Below are 19,432 nucleotides of genomic sequence, written 5' to 3'. Positions count from 1 at the left end.
GATTATATGTTGTATTTAGTGTTGATTTTGAGCAGCCTCACTTTGTGAAAGCAAGTCTTTTCTTGAGTTTTATAAGTTAATTTCTGATCGACATAAATTCCTAAGTATTTTGGATCATTGTCCGGCTGTACAGGCGTATTGTTTAATGATATTTGGGTTTGTGGAGTCTTTTGTCTTAGGGTAGCAGGATTTCACTGGAGATTTAGTCTTCAAATTTTCTTCAAAGCACAGGAATGAATATCCTAACCTTTACTCATTTCTTGTGATAATTTTACCACCATCTCGTTTGTCTTCTGGCATGAATAAAATATACGGTAAGTGTTTAGCAAACTTTTACCTTAATAAGTATTTTCTTCACTTATCACTATTTAAAGGAAGTCTACACACAAGTACTGAAAATCTATCAGTAATTGTCGGCTTGAGTAGCGTAATCGGTACAGCACTGGCCTTCTGTGCTCAAGGTTGCGGGTTCGATCCCGGCCCAGGTCGATGGCGTTTAACTGTGCTTAAATGCGACAGACTCATATCAGGAGATTCACACTAGCATGTAAAAGAACTCCTGTGGGACAAAATTCCGGCACAACGGCAACGCTGATATAACCTCGGCAGTTGCGAGCGTCGTTAAATAAACCAAAATTTCAATTTAATTTCTATCAGTAATTACTTAAAAGTGTATGAATAAAAGACACCAGTTACTGATATTTATGAGTAAATAGTAGTTTTTTTAAGGTAGCTGCAGACCAACCTTAATTACATTACTTCTCATGTAATTGCTGTTTTTGAACATTCGGAATGAAAAAAAAAAAAAAAAAAAGAAGAAGGAAGCGACGATTTATTAGTTCAGGGAGGTACAACTTATCTGTTTTGAGAAAGTATCAATTGATTATCCAATTAAAATATTTATACGAGAAGTGGACGAAAAAAGGGGAAAAGCTTTATGTTTCCAGCAGGAAATGGAAATATTTCGTTACCTCTCTGACTCTGGTTTTGAGGCTGGAGTGGGCGAATATGTTTGCATGTATCGAAGTACAGTTAGTAAAATCTTTGATAAGGGTCTGAACAGAATTACTGGAAAGCAAATGACAAGATTCACTTTCCTCAAAGTGCACATCAACTGAAAGAAGCCAAATTGAAGTAGAATTTGAGGTTCAAAATACCATCTGCAATTTGTGTAATAGACCACACTGCCTAGAAATTGCGAAACCGACAGAGTCTGGTGACTGCAAGTCGCAAGCATTGACATCCAAGCGACTTGTGACTCAGAGGAGACGCTTCATGACCAGGCAGCTGTTTGGAGAAGCAGCAAACTCTGAAAGTAAATTTTGGTGATAGTGCCTACGGCATTGCACCATAGATGTTTACACCGATTAGAAATGCTCAAAACATTGAGGAACAGACTTACAATAGACAGCATGTGAAGATGTGATAATTGAGAGAATATCTGGCCAATTTAAGGAGTTTCCATTATTAGGGAACCACATTCGTGTAAAATTGGAAAAATTACATAAATATTTGTAGCTTGTGTCATTTTACATAATATTGGAAAGCACAGGCATGTTGAATGTGAAATGGGGTAAGGGTGCTAATGATGATGGTGATGGTGATGCTGAAACTTTGCAAAATGGAGAAGGGAATGAAGAATCGGAAGTAGAATTGCATCGAAGAGAACAACAAAAGAGAAATGAAGTAATGGCTGTACTTGTAGATATACTGGGTGTTCATTGCAAAGTGTGTCATGACGTCACTGTTGTGAGTCAGCGATTTGAAGCGAGTTTCAGCTTTTATGTCAGAGAAGTTGCCTATTAATCAAGGCGTTCAATCTGAAATTGAGAACATGTACGGTATAATTTGAACGTCGTAGCAACAGATGGCGGTCTGTACGGTCAGTGTCCTACCATAACCTCTTTCGAACTGTGTTTTGCACGGGCAAGTCGTACGCAGGGTATTTGTTATCATAGGTTGCATATGGCAACATTCCACAACACAAATCAAATGCTCCGTTTCCATGTTGACCGTCGAAGTTAATGTCAGCAAACACTGTACGTAAGTAATCGTCTTAACCATCTCCCCATATCCCGACAGTAAGAAAAAACTCACCCCAGTACGTGTTTCCGAACAGTTCACATTCCTGCCACTACTGGAGTTACCGTATGTATCGGTAAGTACTCCTCAGAATGAACGCCGTACTTGCTAGGCAACTTCTCTGGCACATAGGTACTACGCCTCTGCGCAAGTGTAAGAAGATTGAATTGTCTAGGCTCATCAGCTAGCCACATGACGTCATACAGCGAGCCATGACACACTTTGAACTGAACACACAGTAGTACATCAACAATAAACGAAAAAAATCTTAATTTTATGACTACCTAACTTTTTCCTTTAGTATTTGTTGGAATACTTGACCAATGTGAAGTAAATTTAATAATCAAAAACTGTATGCTTTACTGCAAACATAACAGTTGAATTACAATAAAGAAGACAAAATATGAAATAAAAAACTAAACACACCCGAAAACACAGATGTGTCACACACGCACGTGCTGTGCAAGAAGAATGGTTAACTAAGCTTTTAATGAAGTTTTAGTTAATTTTATTTTAAGCGCGATTTGGAATAAAAGAAATAAAATTACAAATATTTAGTTAGACAAAATTCAGTAATGAATTAATTTAGCACTAAATAATTTCCGAGTTCAAATTCATCATTACTATACACTGGGAGTTGTTGTAAGTGGACAGCTTCATCTTGTAGCTTCTGTAACTCTCGTTGAATTTTTTATTTCTTCCCTCTTCATTTGCAATTGTTCATTCAGAACATGTCGGTATGCTTCATTGGTGTCATTCATTTTGCATTTCAAGCTGAGTTTATCAGTTTACTTGACACTTACTGATTGTTTCTCACATTGTTTTTCATCTGGAATAAATCTTTGTGTATCTAGTTCTAATGCAGCAGATGACGTACCCGGTATATGTCTAAAAAAAAAGCATTTCCAAATTCATCTAGAATTGGAAAAAGAATCCTTCAGCTAGGTTTCTAATTCTATGGTCTTGTTGCTTGTTTTGTTCTTGTTTATTTTTAATTTCATGCTTCATGTTATTCAACATTTTCTTCAGTTCTGTGGCCAGGAAGAAAAAGGTCTTAAGTCAATTTTTTATGAAAATGAGATTTTTATATATTCTGAAAGTGTAAACAAATCTCTATAATCTGGTAAAACAATTAAAGTGAAATAAGACTCCGGACTGGATTTATAGAGGGTTACCAATTGTCCTAAGTACTTTTTGAATCGAGCACACACAGGATAAAGGACTTAAAAAAACTTAACACTTTATTCCATACAAACATCACATGTTTACTTTCCATGCTTCTCTATTAAAAAGGTCTAACTTGTATTTTAGCTATTTAATCACATATTGATGCCCTTTCCTTTTAAAACTTTAAGCACCAGGTATACAGTCCTATATTGTTTAAGACCTATTTTGCATATCTAATAATTTACATTTCTCATTTATTTTGACATGAAAAAGGTCTTATGTTTAAACAGTCCCTTCCTCTCAGTTTGGGTTGTAGTCTTAAAAGGGTTTAAGTGCGGTTATTTTTGGAAATAATCAAGAAAATTGTTAAATGAGCAACATTACCCATTTTAGAAGAAATATAAACAAATAATATCCAGGAAAAACCTCTTAATTAAAAAAACTATAATTGACACCAATTTCAATCTTTCTATTGCTCTCATGTAAAGTATAAAATTTTACTTAAGACCTTTTTCCTCCCAGCCACAGAGTTTATCCAGCGTAGTTTTCTTCCTTGTAGACTGTTCATATTCTTTTAAAATATTTCACCAAGTCTTTTCTTCAGCTGTGATTATTTTACATGATAATGATCTGTTTAGGCTAATCGTATTAGCTTTAAATGCATTTACAAAACACACGATGTGTCAGAGGTAGAACAATTGTTTGTATATATCTGAAGTCTGACTAGTGTAATATGTTGCTAGTCGACGATGTATGCCATTGGTGGAGAATGGAACTAACCACCCTACACAATTATCTCCTGGCCTAGTTGCCCCATAAGTGATGCCTTCTTGGTATCGCTTGTGAGTTTGAGATTTGTCTTCGTACACTTGACGACTCTATTAACACCAACTTGGAGCTCGTCCGAATAGTGTGTTGTTTTGCCTGATATGCTGAAAGATCAAATTCTCAAACAACAATGAATAAGATATACAGAGAGAGTCAGAACTTTCTCCGCAGTGGCAGACACACTTAAATCCTGGTGTAGGTTGGTATTTCTTCCTAGCCTTAGGGGGTAGCCACGCAAACAATACCGGCACGCCTCGCCAAGGTTATACACAAATCCTACAGCCAGCAAGTGCATTCATTCCGTAAAATGTTTTCATTTGAAGAATGAACTTTTTTAGTGGAATAAGTGCTTCGAGAAGGTGACAAATACACTAAAAAAAGGGAAACAGAAATTTAGAGAACGTTTCCCAAGCTCTTATTTACCTCATCGAGATACAGTGCGCGATCTGGCAAATAAATTTCGCCAGATAGGCCCCATTGTGTGGTAAACCCACAGTTTTAACAGAAGAAAAACTGTTATAGTTTTCTAATCGAATGATAAAAAGCCTTAACAAATCGGTTAGAAAATTGCCACAGCGAACTGACATCTTATTCCAGTGTGTGTAGAACATTAAAGAATGAATTAGGATTACAGTCGTAAAAGGTATCGGTCGTGCATGAACTTTTCTTTCAGGTTACGTAAATTCCCAGAATACACGGATCTGGTCCTGCGAAAATCATTATGCAATACACGAAACACCATTGCACTCCCAGAAATTTGGGGTATGGTGTGCCATATCACGAGAATGCATTAGGCCTGTAGGACAAGTTTTTTAAAGACAAAGTAAACTCTGAAGTTTATTGCTCAGACATATTGTTTCCTTTTACTGGACAGTTAAATGAAATTTAATTAAATATTTGTTACTTTCAACAAGACAGTGTCACAGCTCGTACACATAACAGATTTCTGCAATTGTGAAAAGAGGTTTTCGACGGAATAATAATTTCACAAGAATTGTGGCCGCTGAGATCCCCCAACTAACGCCTCCTGATTATTTCTTTTGGGAGCAGCTAAACCTAAAGTGTACCAGTCCAATCCTATCACGATCGATGAATTAAAATATGTAATAACAAACTTTTTCAATTCAGTGACGAAGGAAACTTTGAACAAGGTTTTTGAAAATAAGGTGAAACGGGTAGGCCTATGTCTCCAAGAAAATGGACGACATTTTCAACATCTTCTGTAGAGTAGGTAAGTGTTTTGGAATTTCAATATTATTGCCATATTTAGTATTTTTCGCTTCATAATGATTTTATATTCATTCTCCGTACCTAGCGCGCTCTCGTTTATTCCACTAGCGTAGCCAGTGGTACCACTCTATTCTGCGGATCTAGCGTGCTCTCGCTTATTCCACTAGTGCGGAGAAAGTTCTGACTCACTCTGTACATTCTGCTTGCAGATTTGGGGATGAACAAGTTTCAACGTGTTTAACCTTGTAGATAGCCTATTAGAATTCTGTTATGTTCTTCTGAAATAACGCACATACAACCACTAATTACTTAAAATTAAATAAAAGACATTATACTGGTTGATGCCTACACCCAAATACTCAAATCTATCAGTATTTACACGTAATTAATACTAGAAGTTTATTCACCTAGTTGTAATTACTAAACGGAGTCAGTATTTATGTTCCTTAATCAGTAATCAATACAGTTTATTCAAAGCACCCAGTACGTTTAAGAACATCTTTATTTAAGATAGGCTAGTCTTCCACAAGGAACAAGTTTCACAGATATTAGATTTTAAAGTCTGCTCATGTGTGTGAAGGCGTTTAGGGATTTTTAGGCTACCCAACAGCGAAAAGCACCACAAACATAGCACTAGATAACTTCTAATATGATTGATTACCTAACATAAATCAATAGTGAAACACTTTTGAAAAACATCTCGGTTGTTAAAGGCGTTTTTGGTTACTCGATTCCGATAAACACTTATCGCCCGTGTGCAGGCGTTTATGACGTTTTAGGCCATTCGACTCCGAAAAACACTTATTACACACATCACACTTAAAAGGTTTATCGCCTGTGTGCCTGCGTTCATGGATTTTTAGGCTACCCGACTGCGAGAAACACTTACCACAAACATCACACTTGAAAGGTTTCTCGCCTGTGTGCCGGCGCTCATGGCTTTTTAGACTACTCGACACCGAAAAACTCTCACCACAAACTTCGCATTTGAAAGGTTTCTCGCCTGTGTGCCTACGTTTATGGCGTTTTAGACTATTAGACTCCGAAAAACACTTACCACAAACTTCGCATTTGAAAGGTTTTTCGCCTCTGTGCCGGCGTTCATGGATTTTTAGGTTGCCCGTTTGCGAGAAAAACACACCACAAACATCACATTTGAAAGGTTTCTCACCTGAGTGCAGGCGTTTATGGATTTTTAAGTTGCCAGACTTCGAGAAACATAAACCACAAACATCACATTTGAAAGGTTTTTCGCCTGTGTGCAGACGTTCATGGATTTTTAGGTTGCCCGACTGCGAAAAACACATATCACAAACATCACATTTAAAAGGTTTTTCGCCCGTGTGCAGACGTTCATGTATTTTTAGGTTGCCCGACTTCGAGAAACACAAACCACAAACAGTACATTTGAAAAGTTTTTCGCCTGGGTGCTCGTATTCATGCAGTTTTAGACTATTCCACTCCGAGAAACAATTACCACATACTTCGCATTTGAAAGGTTTCTCGCCTTTGTGAAGGCGTGCATGTATTTTCAGGCTACCCGACTGCGAAAAACACATATAACAAACAGCACACTTGAAAGGTTTCTCTCCTGTGTGCAGGCGATCGTGGCGTTTCAGACTATTCCATTCCGAGAAACACTTACCACAAACTTCGCAAACGAAAGGTTTCACGCCTGTGTGTCTGCGTTCATGGGTTTTTAGATTAGACGACTGTGAAAAACACTTACCACAAACATCACATTTGAAAGGTTTCTCACCTGTATGCAGGCGTTCATGGCTTTTCAGGGTACTCGACTTGGAGAAATGCTTACCACAAACACCGCATTTGAAAGGTTTCTTGCCTACGACCTTGGGTAGATGCAAGTTGAGTTGAGCTGAATTCGAGTTACAGATTTTTGGCACTTCCAATTGCTTCTCAACTTCAGGTTGCCCTGAGGAACTTGGATTCTGTGAGTCATATGCAGTCGTCTCTTTATGTGTAATACAGGAGAATTCTGAAGGTACAGTCCTCTCATTGGTAGCTGCAATCCTGACGAAAATATGAGTCCATAAAATAGTCGCAACAAATATATACATTCAATATTGCGTATTGAAATCTAAACAAACCTATTTTACCAGGACGTGCATTCCCATTAGGTATATATCCCTGTAAGTTATGAGTGATGTTGGAAGTATGAAAATTGTTTTAACAAACTGGTCATCACCTATACAACACATTTTATGAGAAAAAAAAAGTCATGATTGTCAATATTTAGGTGACTTCTTTTCTTAAGAAACCTCTCTTTCCAAAGTCCTCTGCCATTTCGGGTAACTTTGAACACAATTATTGTTTTAAAATAGAGTATATTCATAAGCAAGGGTGAGATAATTAATGTTCGAAAGTCCTTATAAGCAATTGAAATTACGTATTCATCTTACAATCACACTCTCTTTCTTAGAAACAGGAACACATTCACTGTAGCTATTTTTTATGGGCATTACACGAATTGTAGGCAATGCTACACAAAAGAAAAAATATATATTCAACTTTGCTTGACTGTTTGCTTAAGGCAGTACATCTCACTGGACTATATGTCTCAGGGGAGGAACAATTGTTTGTATGCTTGTGAAGTCTGATTAATGTACTATACAGAGTGATTCACGAGGAAAGGTAAAAAAATTAGGATGTGAATTCTGAAGTCATTCTGAGTCAAAAAGCTCATATGAATATATGCCCATTTTCGAGCGGTTACGGAGATATGGCTCTTTGATTTTACAAAAACTCCTAAGATTCCATTTTACTAACTCGCATTTAGAGACAGATAACGGACAAATTTAAAGTTTATATTCATGTATGCATACATACCTAATATTCTAGACGTCAGGGTCGATGTTTTCGCACATTTTCAAAGATACCTCCTTCTGCTTCAATGCACTGTAGCACTCGGGCGTGAATCGCGCTCATCGCGGGGGAGAGTTGCACGTGACTGTTCTCTACGCCGCATCCAAAATACGGTCGATTAGCGCCTCTCTCGTTTCCCCCTTCCTTTGCTATACCAAGTCTTTCATCCAACCCCACAGATAGTAAATACTCTTCGATATCTTACCCTTCCATTCGGAAAGCGTCGTTCATATTCAGCAACGGCACACAAGGAACTTCCATCGCACAAACCATAAACATACACAATATCGGCGTATTCTGTAATCGAAAATTTATAAGGCATCTTGAAAAACACAACGTAGCACTTCCGGTAACTGTACCTGTATAACTACTGTACTGTAGATAGCTGACTGGACTGCTGTGAATTGATAATAGTGTAGACTATTTGTGTTCTCTGCGGGTTCTGTGTCATTGCATCAGACAAGGGCAGGCGATTGGACATTTGCAATGCCCCACCACCCGGTTTCTTCCTCTTATCTACATCGTTCACAATGCTGATTCCAATGTTACGTCATTCATCGCGACCTTGACCTTGTCTCACGCCTCATCTCACGTCATCAGCATAATATGGTAACGTCTGATTCACATTGGGGCGAGACGTTCTACCAAAAAATGCATCTAGCACTGCCATCGTTCGAAAAAGTAACTATGTTCATATGAACTTTTTCACTCAAAATGGCCTAAAATATCGTATCTTAAATGTTTTACCTTTCCTCGTGAATAACTCTGTATAGGTAATCGGCGATGTATGCAATAGAGGGGGAACAGAACTCGTCGCCCTACCCCATTATCTCCTGGCTTAGTTGCCTCAAGTTGTACCTTGTTAGTATCACTTGTGAAGTTCAGACCTGTCTTCGAACAGTTGACTAAACAACTACCCACTTTTATGCAGCAGAACGCCAAATCGCTACTAAAAATCTCCAGGCTTCTCTCTAATATATACAACACTCTACCCACACTGACTTCATAACTTCCTCCTTTTATGATTTCTGTGGTCTACTTTTCTGTATCGCCCTGTTGCTTCCCATTCGTACATGGTTCTTGGCCTTCTTTCCCTACTAATTCCTAGCATATGGACAAACTGCCTCATGCCGTAACAAAAAAATTAATGGTACTTGAAGGGTACACGGGAAAAACGATCAAGGTCCATCAAAAATCGAAATTGAGTTAATAATGCTATCTTATAGTAGAAAAGAAGTACCGTACTATCATGTGGTCTAGCTAGTAATAAGAAATCATCGTTTGTGACATTCCACTACGTCAATTTCTATTAAATACACACATAACAAAGTATCAAGTGCTTAAACTTTCAAATTCGTTTTTCTCGAAACTTTCTAAAATGAACCTTGATCGTTATTCCCGTGTACCCTTCACTTGTGAACATTTTAATGAAGCAATGAAAGAAATGATCATGTGAAGAATCAAACATCACACTCACCTATCAGGCAAAATCTCATTCTCCTCTGCCGCAACTTCCAGTTTCAGCTCGTCCTTTACTGTATCCAAGTCATATAAATCCGTCTAAAAATGAAAAGCGAATAAAACACAAAATGGCGTTACTTTACATGAAAAATGCATCGACTCTCATGCTACAGGCTTACATTTAGTTTCTACCAAAACCAAGTAGAAACAGTTTTAGCAGAAAATAGTTCTCATTTGATGGAATCCTTCCCTTCTTAGGGCCCTGAGATTCGAACTGCTATTTTACGAATCATCTGTCAGCAAATATTTCGTTACCCAATAACAATCCATCTCAGCTTGACAATGTCCTAGTTGCTAACAATTTAATAGAGTAGTTTTCCGTTTGCAAACTTATCACATGTGATGATATCTTAATAGCTCATAACAATATTATTTACAAGTGTGGAGTAAATTAACAAACCTTTTCGACCTGACATTCGTCACCTTCTTACATATATAACATGTAATTTTAAAACAAAAGTCAGTTGAATATGACATTTAATGTTAAAATATAAGAGACCGTATGTTTACATAAGGTTAGAATATATTATTTTAATGTACCGAAGTACATATGATATTTCCATGCAGATATTCTGCGTCATCATACGATGAAAGAGTAATGGAACGGAGAAAAATTCCCTCTGGTGTCGGGATTTGAACCCGGGTTTTCAGCTCTACGTGCTGATGCTTTATCCACTAAGCCACACAGGATACCCATCCTGGCGTCGGACAGAATCGTCTCAGATTAAGTTCCAACTCTTGGGTTCCCTCTAGTGGCCGCCCTCTGCACTACGTCATAGATATCTATGAACGTAGGACTGAAGTCCACACATGTGCTGAGGTGTACTCGTTATGAGTGACTAGTTGGCTGAGATCCGACGGAATAAGCGCCGTCTTAAATTACGAAGTGATTTACGCATATCATATATATATATTATTTTAATGTACCGAAGTACATATGATATTTCTATGCAGATATCCTGCGTCATCATACAATGAAAGAGTAATGGAACGGAGAAAAATTCCCTCATAAAAATATTTAATATAATGCGCTGGTTTGTATTGTTAAGCCTAGGTATTTGTAGTCCGGTACAGTTTTTAATTTTCTTTTCTTCATGACGATTTCTACTGTTTCTGGTGCTCTTCCGCCATTTCTGAGTATCATCATTTTGTCTTGTTCACATTTATACCAAATTTGTTTTTATTGCACCATTTTACCATGATGTTTATTGCTTCTTTTAACTTTGTAAGTTCTTTAGACCCTTTTACTATGTCGTCCGCTTATGGCTATGAGATTAGTCCCTCCTTGATTTTTACAATACAGATTAGTTGTATGAGAAACGTTGCCTTTTGTTCATTCATATTTACAGTGGGCGGTAAGGGGTGAGTGCCTCTTTTACTTCCTGGAACTTAGATGTTATGTTTCATCCTGCAATATATATTTCTCGGGTAGATAAAAAGGCTCATTTAAAATTGTAAACTTCCCCAGCAGCAGTTTTCTTTTTCCTTTTAAAGAAGTAAAAATGAATAAAACCCCCAAATATGTAGATTTATGTAATACCAACCCATAATATGTAATGTGGGATAAATATGTAAAAATATGTAGTATCAAATTTTAATATATTAATGGTAATTACAAGATTCGCAAAGATTTGTTATTTATATATGGTTAGGTTGAAAGGAATATAATATGTAATTACATAAAAATCCGGTCCCTATTAATAGAATCCATAAAAATTCGGATGTAAATAATAAATGTACTGAAAACATCCTGCAGATCAGATTGTGAACACGAAAACTATTTGTAAGTCCACTACATATTTGACATTAGAAGAAGGAACAACGATCTTTCAGATGTAATATGTAAGACAATCTTGTACCAGTAAGTAAAATATTCGGCTGTATTGGCCGCAGGAGTAAGAGTACGGCCACACGAGCTACATTTGTAGCAAGTTTTCTGCTACAAATGAAGCTGCCGTAATTGTCGCAAAATGGGTGGCCACACGGGCGCTACAATTACTGCTAGTTTCTGCGTTAAATGTCGCTACATGTGGCCACATGACATACCACACGTAGCTAGTTCTTTTGCGTTTTGCAGCACTCAACTGTAGTGTAGTAGAAAGCTTTCTTCCGAGATGGAGTATGAAGCCAAAGTCGCTTTGTGTGTGTCGTTAGTGTACATTATTACGGCCACACACAATTGTAATGCGCATGGGAAGAAAATTTATAGCAGTGCCATAAAGTTAACTTTTATTCCTGTGTCGATTTTACAACAGGCAATATTGTTCGTCAGTAACAATCGCAAGTACGGTGTGGGTGAAGGGTTTGCTGAAAGGCTGTATGAAGACCTAATTTCTCGTGGTTCTGTAGAAGGGTCATTGGGATTGTACGACAGATTAGACATGCTCTTCCCTTTTTGATACATGAATTTCTGAAGCATCTCCAAGTAAAAAGGAGTTGTAAACATGACCCAAAACACAACTCAAAGAGGCAATCTGTTTGTAACATATTTGAGAGATCTGTCTTGTAAAAGAATTGTGTATTTTAACAAATGAAGTCGCTGTGAAGGGTTTACTGGAACACTATTGTATGTATTTTATTATTGAAGGAAACCTTTGGTCGAAAATGAAACAAAAAAAATGTGTACTCTCAAAGAACGGTATTTTGAATAGATTATAAGTAAACACATCTATCATAAAAGTTCTCTTTTTCTTGGTTTTGCAGAATGCTTATTGGACGTTGCGGCAATTTAAACTTGACCCTTATATCCCAAAATACAACTCAAAGTGGAAATGTCTTTATAAACAATACTGATTTGTGAGGTCTGTCCTGCAAAAGAATTGTACGTTTCTTACCAAACAAATTTGCTGTGAAGGGTTTGCTAGAACGCTATTGTATACATTTTATTATTGAAGAATTCTTTAGGTCGAAATTGAAAGAAGAAAAATGTATGTACTTTTTAAAGAAAGATATTTGGAAGAGAGTTAAAAAATAGGGCAACTCAGCTGGACTATACATAAGTGAAGCAATATTTATTGGCACCGTATTGTTAGTAACAAAATGTGATATATATATATATAATAATAATAATAATAATAATAATAATAATAATGGCTTTATTTAACCTGGCAGAGTTAAGGCCGTAAGGCCTTCTCTTACACTCAACGAGGATTAAAACTTGCTTACACAGTTGAACATAAAACTGGATCGGAATTAAATAATTACATACTGATACAATTTAGGTACATAATGAGATCAAAAGAGGTAGTTACATAAAATTTACCTCATAAAATAAAAATAAACATCGTGAAATACATATTAATGTTGTTAGAATCAAATACGAATCACATAAAAAACAGAAGCCGATAATTCAATAAAAAAAATGTACACAGTAAAAATGAAAATAAACACATTAGTATACGTATTACTATTAGATTACAATTAAGTAGGATTTACATAATTAAACCAGAAACCGACAATTGAATAAAATGTACACAAAAAATAGATTAATAATAAAAAAACGACAACATAGTGGGATACATATTGGCGTTAAGTGATAAATAAACACGATTTCGATAATAAAAATAAGAAACAAAAAAATAAATAAATAAAAATAAATACAGTGGAACACATTCCATTAAATATTTACAATGCGTTAGGTCTGGCAAGTCATCATAAGATATTTTTCTAATTTACATTTAAAGGAAATTAAAGTTCGGCAGCCCTTGACTTCAGGCGGCAGAGAATTCCAGTGACGAGAATTAGCAACAGTGAAAGATGAAGAATAAAGAGATGATGTGTGCAGTGTTATATTGTGACCGAGTATTTATGTTATGATACCGAGAAAGATTGTGGAATCGGACAGATAAGTAAGAGGGAGTAGAGGTGTGTAAAATTCGGTATAAGAGAGAAAGGGAATGTAATTTTCTCCTCTCATTTAACCTGAGCCACAATAATTTATCGAAAGAAGGCGAAATGTGATCGTAGTAGCGGACATTACAAATGAACGAAGACACGCATTATGAACAAGTTGCTGTTTCTGGGATAAATCCACCCTGAGATCACTGAATAAAGCGTCACAATAATCGAAATGAGGCAAATAAGAGTCTGTACAAGCGTCTGCTTTAATTTAGCTGGATAGTGGTACAATCGTTTTAATGAGTGAAGAGTGGAAAATACTTTCTTACATGTGTATTTGATATGCGTGTCCCAGGTAAGGTTAGATTCAAAATGAACTCCCACGTTTTTCACAGTTGAACTGAATGGAATGATTGCTTTATTCAGAGTCACAGGAGGAAAGTTCAGCTTATTAATATCGAGGATAAATCTTTTATTCGAAAATAAGATAGCCTGTGATTTATCTGTATTTAAGTTAAGTCCGAATTGTTGAGACCAAGATGAAACGAATTCGAGATCTTTATTGAGTCTATTAATACAGTCACTTAGTCTATCAGGACTGGCGGAAATGTATAATTGAACGTCATCTGCATAAATACGATATCTGCAATATTTAAATGACTTGGCGATATCGTTAATATAGAGACAGAAAAGCAATGGACCCAATACCGAACCCTGGGGAAATCCTGACTCTACTGTCTGCCAGGAGGAGAACCGATTATTAAAGACAACACACTGCTGGTGGCCAGTGAGATAGGAGTGCATCGCAGTGTTATAAATCTGTCATGATAATAATTTCCCATCTAAAAGTCAATCTCCCTCTCTACTTCACTCCCTCATAAACACAAGTTAATTCTGTTATTATGATTACATAAACATACTGAGAATTTCAACCATTAAAAAGAACGGGTTTTCCTTCAAATTTCAAAATGCCTTTTTCCATTGTAGGCCTACATCTTATCCAATAGAAAACAGAGTTTACGTTCCCTTAAACATGATAGATCACGTTTCTCAGATTATTAAATTTCGGGGGAGGGGGAAACTGAAAGGTGAATCTTAGGGTATGTTACAGTTTCATGTCTCAAAGTTTTTTTACCAACAAAAGAAAATTTTAACGCTAAAAGATAAGCGGGGTGGTACAAATTGCGATATCTTATAGCTAATTCGAGAGACAAATTTCACTGCACTCATCAATGTCACTTGTTTTATTTTTAAATACATTAGGCCTGAATAAAATGCCAAGCTGTTGTATGCCTGGCTGCAAATTCAATTACCAGAAAGAAACGTAGTGGCGATATTTACTTTTCCTTCTGATGAAGTAACAAAAAACAGGAGTTAGATTAAGAAAATAGTATTTAAAATTAGCTTACGCGTGTATCCATACGCATTTGTAAATTTACATTGAGCTAAATTATTGTAATTCTCTACTGTAAAATGAATAACTTTGATTTGTTATTTCACTGTTTTTAAAGTCTTAATCTGTGTGTCCTTTACATGACATTTGATTTTCGCTTTCTATCGCATTCCTAAAAAATTAAAGCATAACCATTCATTTTACATGGTTGTTTGTACTTTTACTACAATTTTTTTTGTTTTCTTTTGCATGATATTTATTCTTTATTTATTGTCAGTTAGTAGATAAAAGTCTTTTGACATGTATATTCTTTGACTCGCTGAGTCTCCTCTGGGAATTAGTAAAGCAGAAATAAATATTAATATAAATTTAAAGTTTAAAAATATGGATTTCATAATAAATTCCCAGTAACTAACAACAATGTTAATTCGTTTAAGGTGGAAAATTATTGGTCACGAATAGACCTAACATGTCAGACGGCGCCAAACTTGCTACACTTACTGCTCCGTGTGGCCGCTTCCATTTAACTCAATGCGGTCTATAATTCCAGCTACATTTGTCGCAGAAAGTTGCTACAAATGTAGCAGCACATATAGCCACCCATGTCGCTACATGTGGCCACCCAACAGCAGTAAATGTCGCAGAAAAAATGGACCCGGACCCATTCGAGTTGCGACACGACCTTGGGATGCGCCAAACTTGCTACATTTACTGCTCCGTCTGGCCGCTTCCATTTAACTCAATGCTGCCTATAATTCCAGCTACATTCGTCGCAGAAAACTTGCTACAAATGTAGCTCGTGTGGCCGTACCCTAAAACTGTGAAAACAAGCAGATAATATATCCATCACAAGTAAAGTGAAAGAATGATAAATAATAAAGTAAGTATTACTCTGAAGTATAGAAAGCCTTGCCAGTAGCAGCAGTTTTCTATAAGCACTCAATACAGCCTGTTTCAGGAGGAATAGTAAATATTTTAGACGGTGATCGTATGGACTGTTATGAGTAAAAAAAAAATGAGTGGAATTTATGAAAATCAACTTTGCCTTTGCCTTTGCTTAACACCTTCTTGGGTTACATTCTAACAGCTGTATCTCCGTACCCAATAAAAACTGGACACATGTTTATATGAACTTTTTTACTCAGAACAGTCCATACTATAATCCCCTAAAATATTTACTATTTCTCCTGAAACACCCTGTATATGAGTAGTTGTTCCGTTTACATGTTGTAATACTTCAAGATAGAGACAGAATATATGTAATTACTTTTTACGTCTGCTTTTAAGTTCCAAATATGTGCTTCCTAATTCAAACATTATTCGAAGCTGATATACAAAAATTTCCCATTGTCTGTACGCTATAAATCCACTCTAGTAAACGCGGCCATCGATGAAGATACAGTGCACAGAGGTTATAGAGGTAGGCACACCGCCTCTTCGGAGTAAAAGAAGTGAATCTATTCTCCTGTTGCTCACGAGACAGTACGTTGATGCCTAATTGCAACTGTCGCCTCATAAATAGCAAATAGAAGAAAACTGTAAACTAAGTCATAAACAAAAGATGAACATAAACATAGTGATTATGTTTTCGACTATGGCAATAAAGGAAGCAGAAATGGACACTTGTTATACAGCTGCAAAACAGCATTTTGTTGGAAATATTTGTCTCAGGAAGAGAGCATTTCTCGAAATTCAAGACGATCGTACTGAGGGGAAAAGATTGTCCACCCTGCTTATCTAACGGATGGTAGGCCCTGATCACAGCCTGCTACGCCAATTCCATCTAGATATCTTCTTCAGTGAATTCATAACAATCATTCTTCACATCAGTAGCGAAGTGTGAAATCAAGACCAAGGTGTACACTATGTAATTTCTTCGATTTCTCAAGAGAAAGTGAGCTTGGTTAGACATTACTATTAGTTTCTCGAAAGTAAATAGATACATAACATATCTTAACGCCCCCCAGAATAAAATGGTGTCCATGGCACAGAAGGAACTTGTTACGATGAAGAATGTGTGGCACACCTAACTACTGCCACTTCCTGTACAAATAACACGAGAACTAGATTTACAGCAACAGCAGCTAGAACTTTAACTTCACCCTCCACATCAGTCACTATTTAATTTAAAAATTGGTTCTAAAGTATTATATATTTGGTACCCTTCTGATGGAAGAGATTTGCAAACGTTTGTCGATATGGTTGACGTCTCTCAGTAATTTCTTAGCATACAAATTACCAGAGTGCATTGTGTTGTTCCTATTTCACCACACAGTGGGATTATATAAGCTTTTTCAGTATCTGTAAAATACCACCAGAGTCTACTATATACAGTCGCGAAGCTTGAGGTGTTTTTTTGCAAATCTCACGATAAAGCGCTCCAAGCGGTTAGCAACTAGAAACAATAGACTGTCCACGGTCGACTTTGGATTTAGAGTGGACTGAGTCGCATTTCCATCGAGTGCTAGGTCGTTGCGTATTTCACATTGATGCTCGTGAAGAAAAATCCTAACATCTATTTCTTATTTTACTTCTAGATGCAAAAAGTGGTTAATAAACAGCAGGAGGGAAGATCTAATGACAAAGAATGAAGCATATCCTTATAATAATATAAAGTTTTGCTCTCTTCATTTCGAAAACACACAACATTTCGAAAACAAAAATAAATTAATCTGGAATGCAGTTCCAACTTTATTTGATGTTTTAAATAAACCTGTTCTGTTATTACCTGCAGCTGAGAAACAAAAGTTTTGCACTAATTCTACGTCTGTATCAGCTGATTCCTTGAATAATTGTACATTTTCAGACAACTTAGGCCTACTTTTATTTTTTCAAAGGATATGTTTTTAATTATAGCTGTTAATTTTGTTGTTATTTTTATTTGTTACTTTACTAGAGACGTAAAAAAAGTAAGTCTGTTACAATAAAATTTATTGATCACGTTTTATTTCCAATTCTGGTGTGATTATTATTGCTTAACCTCATCCCACTTTGTTAACTACTACAAGTATCGGTACACGTAATTTACTCCCATTAATTCATATTTCCATTATTATTGTTATATTATTGTTGTAAAGGGAAATGCAAATTAATATTTATTGGTTTCATAGTTCATTATCGCTATAATCTTGAATGAGTGAAGCGATTATAGTAAATTTCAGTTCGTTTTGCACAAACAAAAATAATATTAACCTATTTCTTGCAGGTATCTTCGAGTTTATGGTGGAATTTAATATACTTCATTAAAATAATAAATGAACTTTATCCATTTAAAATTTCAATAATGGAAGGAAGGTGCTAATTTTTCCAAAAGAACACGACAACGAAAGTGTAACATATTTTGTCATCTGTTAGGAGAGATCTGTGATGATGAGGCGATAGTAGCGATCCTAGTGGTGGGCAACAACCCATGTTTGCATTTTTACTACATATTGAGCTTCGCGACTGTATATAGTAGACTGTGATACCACCTCCATGTATAATATCCAACATGACTTTCCTCTACGAAATATTACACAGCAACACTCAAAGCCTATATACAAGGAAAACCACACCATAAACAGAAGTATAAATAAATTATCAATAGAGTTCTGTATGCACCAAAAAGCAGATTCAATATTTGCAGATGATTTCACCTTGACTTGGTTCTCGAGGGACAGAGTGGGATGGATCCTAGCATTTAGGCTTACTTTGGCCCACTGTGTATGCTATAAATGCGATGAGTGTCCAAAGGAAAGGCAACCTGATGGCATTCATAAATCTGATGCTAACAGGTGGGCCACTCGGCCTCAGCCCTGATAAGCCCCAGAGCCAGGGCAGCAAGACGTTCCTCTATCAGCATCAGAACCTTGTACTACCACCAAGACTTCATCTTACACTACTTCTAACTATTTTAAACTACAGATAAAATTATGAGAAGATATATTTCAATGCTTGTCACGCATGTTTAAATTGTTTTTGTTAAGAAATGTAAAAATTAAATAAACTGCTTCCACAACTATTCTGTTGATTAGCTCAACATGACCCCCATTGCGCACCCTACACAACTCATAACGGTGATGCAATTCAGCCCATGTCCGTTGTAACATAAGAGGAACGATTTGTTGAAAAGTTTGAGTAATCTTTTTTTACTCTCACAGCATCAATGTTCCTCGGTTTCTGTGAATAGACAATGTCTTTAACAAAACCCTACAGAAAGAAGTCAGGAGAGGTTAGATCTGAGGAGTTTGGGGACCAAGCCAAGAGGTAGCTGCTTCTCATACTGGGTTTCGCCTGTGACCCCCTGCATGTTTTTTTTTAACACAGAACCTGTTTCTACAAATGTTCGATACCACAACATTATGTAATCGTATTTAGGTACATTACGCACGCCATACTCACGTCGAAATCCCCTTTGGACTCTTTTAACACTCTCAAATTTAGCATACCAAAGAACACATTGTGCCCGCTGTTGATTTGTAGTAGCCATTTTAATCATCTACGATTTTCATT

At 36.4% G+C, this 19,432-nt stretch overlaps 1 protein-coding gene across 3 annotated transcripts in view; it reads right to left on the bottom strand.

The window, feature by feature from the left end:
- LOC138692883 (zinc finger protein 83-like) overlaps positions 1 to 19,432 on the bottom strand; it is a 79,547-nt gene that overhangs the window by 43,704 nt on the left and 16,411 nt on the right. For all 3 annotated transcript variants that reach the window (XM_069816189.1, XM_069816190.1, XM_069816191.1), the window contains 2 exons: positions 9,668 to 9,750; positions 7,121 to 7,338 (listed from right to left, as the gene is read on the bottom strand). In XM_069816189.1, the coding sequence (XP_069672290.1) occupies positions 7,121 to 7,338; positions 9,668 to 9,750 (301 nt within the window). The remainder of the gene's footprint in view (positions 1 to 7,120; positions 7,339 to 9,667; positions 9,751 to 19,432) is intronic.

The sequence above is a fragment of the Periplaneta americana genome, chromosome 17 (genome assembly GCF_040183065.1).
Source record: "Periplaneta americana isolate PAMFEO1 chromosome 17, P.americana_PAMFEO1_priV1, whole genome shotgun sequence".
In the NCBI taxonomy this organism is placed as follows: domain Eukaryota; kingdom Metazoa; phylum Arthropoda; class Insecta; order Blattodea; family Blattidae; genus Periplaneta; species Periplaneta americana.
Note: the sequence above shows the minus strand (reverse complement) of the source record. Positions and strands in the feature narration are given on the sequence as shown.